A 7,901-nucleotide genomic window follows, 5' to 3' on the forward strand; every position below is an offset into this window, starting at 1 on the left:
CTCACCACCCCCCGCCTGAACCCTTATCCCCCTATCCCTACCTCTCCTTGAGGGTGCCCGTTGGCCCCAGGTTTTCTCCAGACATGACGCTTGGCAATCAGGCCATCTTGGTTTCATCAGTCCAGAGAATCTAATTTTAGAGTGGCCTTTTATTGTCCCCAGCACAAGGTGCACCTGTGTAATGGCCATGCTGTTTAATCAGCTTCTTGATATGCCACACTTGGCAGGTGGATGGATTATCTTGGCAAAGAACAAAATGCTCACTAACAGGGATGTAAACAAATTTGTGCACAAAATTTGAGAGAAATAACACTTTACATGTTGCGTTTATATTTTGTTTAGTGTAACTTCCGACATTTGGTAGGCCATTTGTTTGTCAACTAGAGTTAAATACATGCAGCTTCTCTTCTGTCATAGCCTAACTTGTTGCCCCAGAAGAATAATTACAGTAGTCCTCACCAGAATAATGTCTTACATCGATAGAATGAAGGCATTAGTAATACAGTTAACACCGGTAAAGTTGTCTGTTTCGTTTAGGGACCGGGGGAAAACGCAATAACTTCAAAACAGTGGAAAGATTGGTCCTGTGCAAAATGTCCAAATGACATCAGTTTGACGGGTTTTAAGGAAATAACAAGCTTAGAGAAGGATGAAAATAAGTCTTCAGTTGGTCATCACTATGTGGTTGAAATACTGTCTGCTTGCATAACAGTGTCAAAGATAACACATTACACACACTGTTACGTCCGTCATCGGAAGGAGCCCAAGGTGCAGCGTGGTAGGCGTACATATTACTTTTATTTTCAAAGATACCAAAAAACAACAAAATGCAAAACGAACGTAAAGCTCTATGCAGCGCAGAAAGCAACTACACACAAAACAAGATCCCACAACTGAAGGTGGGAAAAAGGACTGCCTAAGTGTGATCCCCAATCAGAGACAACGATAAACAGCTGCCTCTGATTGGGAACCAACAAAGAAATAGATAAACAGGCTCTCTAAGGTCAGGGCGTGACACACACATTCGATGCTGAAAGAAAGAAATCATATTTCTCCACTCCTGTTCCCGAGACAAAATGAACATTTGTTGTATCATTTTACTGCAAGAAATGCATAATTCTGCAGGAGTTAATATTATTCTATATGTTAGAGGTTATAGACCTACAGTTAATATTATATTATATGTTAGAGGTTATAGACCTACAGTTAATATTATATTATTTTATATGTTAAAGGTTATAGACCTACAGTCAGTGTCCATCTTTCAGTTACTGTTCCATTTAACCCATATGAACTTCAATGAGGAATATTGTGTTTATTCATGGATACAGGGATACTCGTGAGCGAGATATCAAAGGTGCATGTAAACAGTTTATCCTGAATATGACCATAAGCGGGATATAAGCGATTATCCGGTATACTGTGCTCATGTAAACGTGGTTACTGTCTGGCAAGCCTCTGTCTGGCAAGCCTCTGTCTGGCAAGCCTCTGTCTGGCAAGCCTCTGTCTGGCAAGCCTCTGTCTGGCAAGCCTCTGCCGAGTCCCCAACAACCGGAAGTTCTGATTTTCAGGGAAAATTAAAAGAGATGTGATGCGACTTCCGCATTTGATGGTGAACAACGCGACCTTCCATCTTAACCCCTCCTCCATATTTACTGGATTGGTTGAACATGGCAGAAGAGAACCTCCCCCAACAGTTATTTTCTTCTCGTGAAGACCCAGTATGTAGTGGATCTAGTTTCCGACATTTCTTTTACGTCTGCTAGTTTAGGTTAGGCAAGCCCAGACATACTAGGAAAGGAAACCTAGGAAATCCTATGGTTTACTTCTCCCACTGTGATACCATAGACATATAACCACACTGCATGATTTATGAATGGCAAAGGGATATTTGAGATTGACTTTATTCAGTCAGTTTGACACCTTTTATGAACAATTCAACACTTGCTGTTCAGTTGTCAATCAAAGCTCAGTAAATAGCCTATGTGCCACGACTCCAGGCACCTATTCTGTCAATAGATCGCGAGAAGGTGCTTATCGTTCAATCCCGGCAGGAGAGGGCTCGACGTACTAGCGAACTGAAACTTTTAAATGAAAAGTAGACTAGTTAATATGAAGTGGAAAAAGTAGTCGGCTGAAAATGAGTCTGTAGCCTGCTCAGACGACGACAGTCGCTAATGGAAAACTCTGCATTCTACTACAGATAGAAGGATTTCTCCTTGCCAAAAGTCTCCCCTGCACTACACACCCTGCCTCCACACACACACACACACACACACACACACACACACACACACACACACACACACACACACACACACACACACACACACACACACACACACACACACACACACTCACACACTCCTTCTCTCTATCCATTTCCCTACATTACGCCTACTCCATTCTTTCTTTTCCTTCCATTTCTTCCCACCATACCTAAGCACACACTACATCTCTGGAGCTGGTCAAATCAAATCAAATCAAATTTTATTTGTCACACATACACATGGTTAGCATACATACACATGGTCAGGAGCACACACTACATCTCTGGAGCTGGTCAGGAGTACACACTACATCTCTGGAGCTGGTCAGGAGCACACTCTGGAGCTGGTCAGGAGCACACACTACATCTCTGGAGCTGGTCAGGAGCACACTCTGGAGCTGGTCAGGAGCACACTCTGGAGCTGGTCAGGAGCACACACTACATCTCTGGAACTGGTCAGGAGCACACACTACATCTCTGGAGCTGGTCAGGAGCACACACTACATCTCTGGAGCTGGTCAGGAGCACACACTACATCTCTGGAGCTGGTCAGGAGCACACTCTGGAGCTGGTCAGGAGCACACACTAATCTCTGGAGTGGTCAGGGCACACTCTGGAGCTGGTCAGGAGCACACTCTGGAGCTGGTCAGGAGCACACACTACATCTCTGGAGCTGGTCAGGAGCACACACTACATCTCTGGAGCTGGTCAGGAGCACACACTACATCTCTGGAGCTGGTCAGGAGCACACTCTGGAGCTGGTCAGGAGCACACACTACATCTCTGGAGCTGGTCAGGAGCACACTCTGGAGCTGGTCAGGAGCACACACTACATCTCTGGAGCTGGTCAGGAGCACACACTACATCTCTGGAGCTGGTCAGGAGCACACACAACATCTCTGGATATCAACGTAGAGACGAGGAGGGTCAGACAGAGATTAAAAAGACTCTCAAATCTCAGTTCTACTGTTTTTCTATTGATAGATACTGGACAGTTCTTGTTCTGATAGATACTGGACAGTTCTTGTTCTGATAGATACTGGACAGTTCTTGTTCTGATAGATACTGGACAGTTCTTGTTCTGATAGATACTGGACAGTTCTTGTAGAGCATTCAAACAGGGTTCGGGACAGAGGTTGATCAGCATTAGGGGGTTGTGTGTGAGTGTGTTGTGTGTCGCTGCTGACATGTTCGGTCTGAGAGGCTCCAGACCCTGGCATTGATGGATCAATCCCCGGATCAGCAGGCATCTGGACAACGTGTGTGTGTGTGTGTGTGTGTGTGTGTGTGTGTGTGTGTGTGTGTGTGTGTGTGTGTGTGTGTGTGTGTCCATTAGTTTATGAATGTGTGTGTTAACGAATTATATTGTGCCAGCTCAGGATTAGCCTGGGGGTGTGGTGGCTGGATAGACGGAGACGAAACCAATCTCTCTTCCGTCGAGACAGAGAGCAGAAACTAAACTGTCAAGCACCACTCCTACAAACACCAGACAGTCATCAGACATACATGATAAATATAGACAGACAGACGGACAGAGACAGACAGACGGACAGAGATAAAAGACCGGGAAAAAACTTGGGCCACATACGTAGTTGTATCAAAAGGCAGCCATCCACATCAGCCCCCCATCGACATAGATCAACACACACACACACACACACACACACACACACACACACACACACACACACACACACACACACACACACACACACACACACACACACACACACACACACACACACACACACACACACACACCTGCTGCAGTCTCTTATTAAGATTGCTAAAAACTGCACAATTTAAACACTTTACCAATCCCCTCATCCCCAAACGTGTGTAAATACAGTACTATAAATTGGGCCTTCCTGTATTATACGGATGTTAAAATGTTTATTCTGTTCTACTGAGACATTTACTTTATGTTCCTATTATTATTTATTATTGTTGTTGCATTGTCCAGAAGGAACCTGCAAGTAAGCATTTCATTGGACGGTGTATACCAGGGTTCCCCCAAATTCTCTTTGCAAAGAAGACTGTAAAAACACCAGCCAATCAGCTCCAACTGATGAAAGAAATCTGTTCCACAGTGTTCCCATGCATAATAGAGAGATATATGTGATCGTATACAAATGTAAGCAAGGTTTGAAAGGACTGTTTTAGTAAAACATATCTGTTTGGGCTTCTTGCAATCAATTTTCAGTCTACAAATGATTTGTAATTCTGTTCCGGCCTCCTGACCATATGCTTAAGAAAAACACCGTCCCTCGGCTGAATCTAATTGATGATCCCTCGTTAATATACTATGTGTATCTCCTACGACTAATAAAACATGAAACTTGAGAGAACAGCTCCCCCTAGTGTCCACATAAGGAACTGCTGACTAGGTGTAGTGTGAAAGAACTGCAGCCGGTACAACTGGAGACTCACCACAGGTGTAGATGACACTGAGGTATTTCCTGGTGCCAGAGTAACAGGGGTCCCCGAACTCTCGTGTGGACGCCCGGACCAAACAGCTCCGTTTCCCCTGACAACGGGCCATCAGCACTTGGAGAGCCACGCCCGACTGGCAGTCTGAGAGAGAGAGGTGGGGGGGGGGGGGGGGGGGGGGGGGGGAATTAGAGAGAATAGAGGAAGACACCCTCTGATTCCATAGAGAATACCAGTAAGCAGGAACAGAGGAGTCTCGTAGGACACATTCTATAATATTACACAGGGCACAGAAGGACTGCACAATCTGCAAGCCATTTGGCTCCTTACAACTGTGCATTCTCAACAGTCATTATAGCTGTGCATTCTCAGAAGTCATTATAGCTGTGCATTCTCAACAGTCATTATAGCTGTGCATTCTCAACAGTCATTATAGCTGTGCATTCTCAACAGTCATTATAGCTGTGCATTCTCAACAGTCATTATACCTGTGCATTCTCAACAGTCATTATACCTGTGCATTCTCAACAGTCATTATAGCTGTGCATCCTCAACAGTCATTATAGCTGTGCATTCTCAACAGTCATTATAGCTGTGCATTCTCAACAGTCATTATACCTGTGCATTCTCAACAGTCATTATACCTGTGCATTCTCAACAGTCATTATAGCTGTGCATTCTCAACAGTCATTATACCTGTGCATTCTCAACAGTCATTATAGCTGTGCATTCTCAACAGTCATTATACCTGTGCATTCTCAACAGTCATTATAGCTGTGCATTCTCAACAGTCATTATAGCTGTGCATTTTTAACAGTCATTATAGCTGTGCATTCTCAACAGTCATTTTACCTGTGCATTCTCAACAGTCATTATAGCTGTGCATTCTCAGCAGTCATTATACCTGTGCATTCTCAACAGTCATTATAGCTGTGCATTCTCAACAGTCATTATACCTGTGCATTCTCAGAAGTCATTATAGCTGTGCATTCTCAACAGTCATTATAGCTGTGCATTCTCAACAGTCATTATAGCTGTGCATTCTCAACAGTCATTATAGCTGTGCATTCTCAACAGTCATTATACCTGTGCATTCTCAACAGTCATTATACCTGTGCATTCTCAACAGTCATTATACCTGTGCATTCTCAACAGTCATTATACCTGTGCATTCTCAACAGTCATTATAGCTGTGCATCCTCAACAGTCATTATAGCTGTGCATTCTCAACAGTCATTATAGCTGTGCATTCTCAACAGTCATTATAGCTGTGCATTCTCAACAGTCATTATACCTGTGCATTCTCAACAGTCATTATAGCTGTGCATTCTCAACAGTCATTATACCTGTGCATTCTCAACAGTCATTATAGCTGTGCATTCTCAGTCATTATAGCTGTGCATTTTTAACAGTCATTATAGCTGTGCATTCTCAACAGTCATTTTACCTGTGCATTCTCAACAGTCATTATAGCTGTGCATTCTCAGCAGTCATTATACCTGTGCATTCTCAACAGTCATTATAGCTGTGCATTCTCAACAGTCATTATAGCTGTGCATTCTCAACAGTCAAAAAGTAATGAGATTTTTACAAGAACAGTTTAATATTAAGTGTTAATGAGAATGATAAAAGTAACAAAATATGGCTATTATGTTTTGAAAGGAAACTAAATATCCCAAAACTGCCTTCTACTTTTTTTTTTTAAGTGGTCACTTTCTGAGATGTGTATTTAAATTGTTTTAAAAAGTAGTCATTTTTGATGATCTGTTTTCAAACAGATGTAGTCACCGCCAAAGTAACTATTTGTTCCCCTTCCACAAAGCAGTTAAAACAGGTCTGCTGCACATCGACTTGAGTCCAAATAATTTGGTCATAATGACGATTGAGGCATTTCCATGGTTTAAAAAAAAAATGTATCCGTGAGTCATTATAGCGGTGCATTCTCAACAGTCATTATACCTGTGCATTCTCAACAGTCATTATACCTGTGCATTCTCAACAGTCATTATAGCTGTGCATTCTCAACAGTCATTATAGCTGTGCATTCTCAACAGTCATTATACTTTCCAAATCATTAGGCTCATTAAGTAATTTTTCACAGATAGGAATTAATAAGCCATAAATCTGTCTATAGGCCGACAGTAAAGTAAATCCTAACATGAATAGGCAAGTATCAACGGTCCATGTCTATTCACATCATCATATACATTTATTTATATTCCTGACTCTGATATTGCTCGTTCTGATATTTCTTAATTCCTTTCTTTTAATTTGGGGGATTTGTGTGTGTTGGTAGGTATTACTGCACTGTTGGAGCTAGAAACATAACATAATATCTCTCTCTCTCTCTCTCTCTCTCTCTCTCTCTCTCTCTCTCTCTCTCTCTCTCTCTCTCTCTCTCTCTCTCTCTCTCTCTCTCTCTCTCTCTCTCTCTCTCTCTCTCTCTCTCTCTCTCTCTCTCTCTCTCTCTCTCTCTCTCTCTCTCTCTCTCTCTCTCTCTCTCTCTCTCTCTCTCTCTCTCTCTCTCTCTCTCTCTCTCTCTCTCTCTCTCTCTCCTGACTGGGCTTATTTTCAAGATCCCCGGGACTAGAGGACATCTCGGACACTCCACAAAGGGTCTGTCCCCCCATATCCCTGTCCAGACCTATCCCAGGGACATCCTGGGGCCCGTGTCCAGACCTATCCCAGGGACATCATGGGGCCCCTGGCCAGACCTATCCCAGGGACATCCTGGGGCCCCTGGCCAGACCTATCCCAGGGACATCCTGGGGCCCCTGGCCAGACCTATCCCAGGGACATCCTGGGGCCCCTGTCCAGACCTATCCCGCGTGGGCCCCCCATTGTGAAAAGGGACACCCGAGCTCATGTAGGGGGTGAGAGGGAAGAGGGGGACACACCTGTCAGAGTGATAGATGGAGGGCTCATACATCATCACTAAGCGCCTGCCAGCCCCCCCCCCCCCCCCCCCCCCCCTTCCCGACCCTTACCACCACTCTTCTCATCCTGGACAGATGATGCTCCACCCTTTTCTTTTCCTTTCTTCTCCAGGGAGGATAGACAGAAGGATGTTTTCTTCTCTTCTCCAGGGAGGATAGACAGGCTGCTTTCCTCTCATCTCTTCTGTTCTCTAGGGAGGATAGACACTGGCTTAGTCACTGGCTTACTGGTGCTCTTCCATGCCGTCCCTGGGAGGGGTGCGTAA

General features: G+C 44.1%; 1 protein-coding gene across 1 annotated transcript in view; it reads right to left on the minus strand.

The window, feature by feature from the left end:
* The window catches only part of LOC120024241 (translocating chain-associated membrane protein 2-like), a 30,566-nt gene extending 22,938 nt beyond the window's left edge, over positions 1 to 7,628 (minus strand). The window contains exons 1-2 of the mRNA XM_038968435.1: positions 7,484 to 7,628; positions 4,700 to 4,843 (exon numbers count right to left, since the gene is read on the minus strand). Of these exons, the coding sequence (XP_038824363.1) occupies positions 4,700 to 4,843; positions 7,484 to 7,628 (289 nt within the window). The remainder of the gene's footprint in view (positions 1 to 4,699; positions 4,844 to 7,483) is intronic.
* Positions 7,629 to 7,901: the final 273 nt, after the last annotated feature.

The sequence above is a fragment of the Salvelinus namaycush genome, chromosome 29, assembly GCF_016432855.1.
Source record: "Salvelinus namaycush isolate Seneca chromosome 29, SaNama_1.0, whole genome shotgun sequence".
In the NCBI taxonomy this organism is placed as follows: domain Eukaryota; kingdom Metazoa; phylum Chordata; class Actinopteri; order Salmoniformes; family Salmonidae; genus Salvelinus; species Salvelinus namaycush.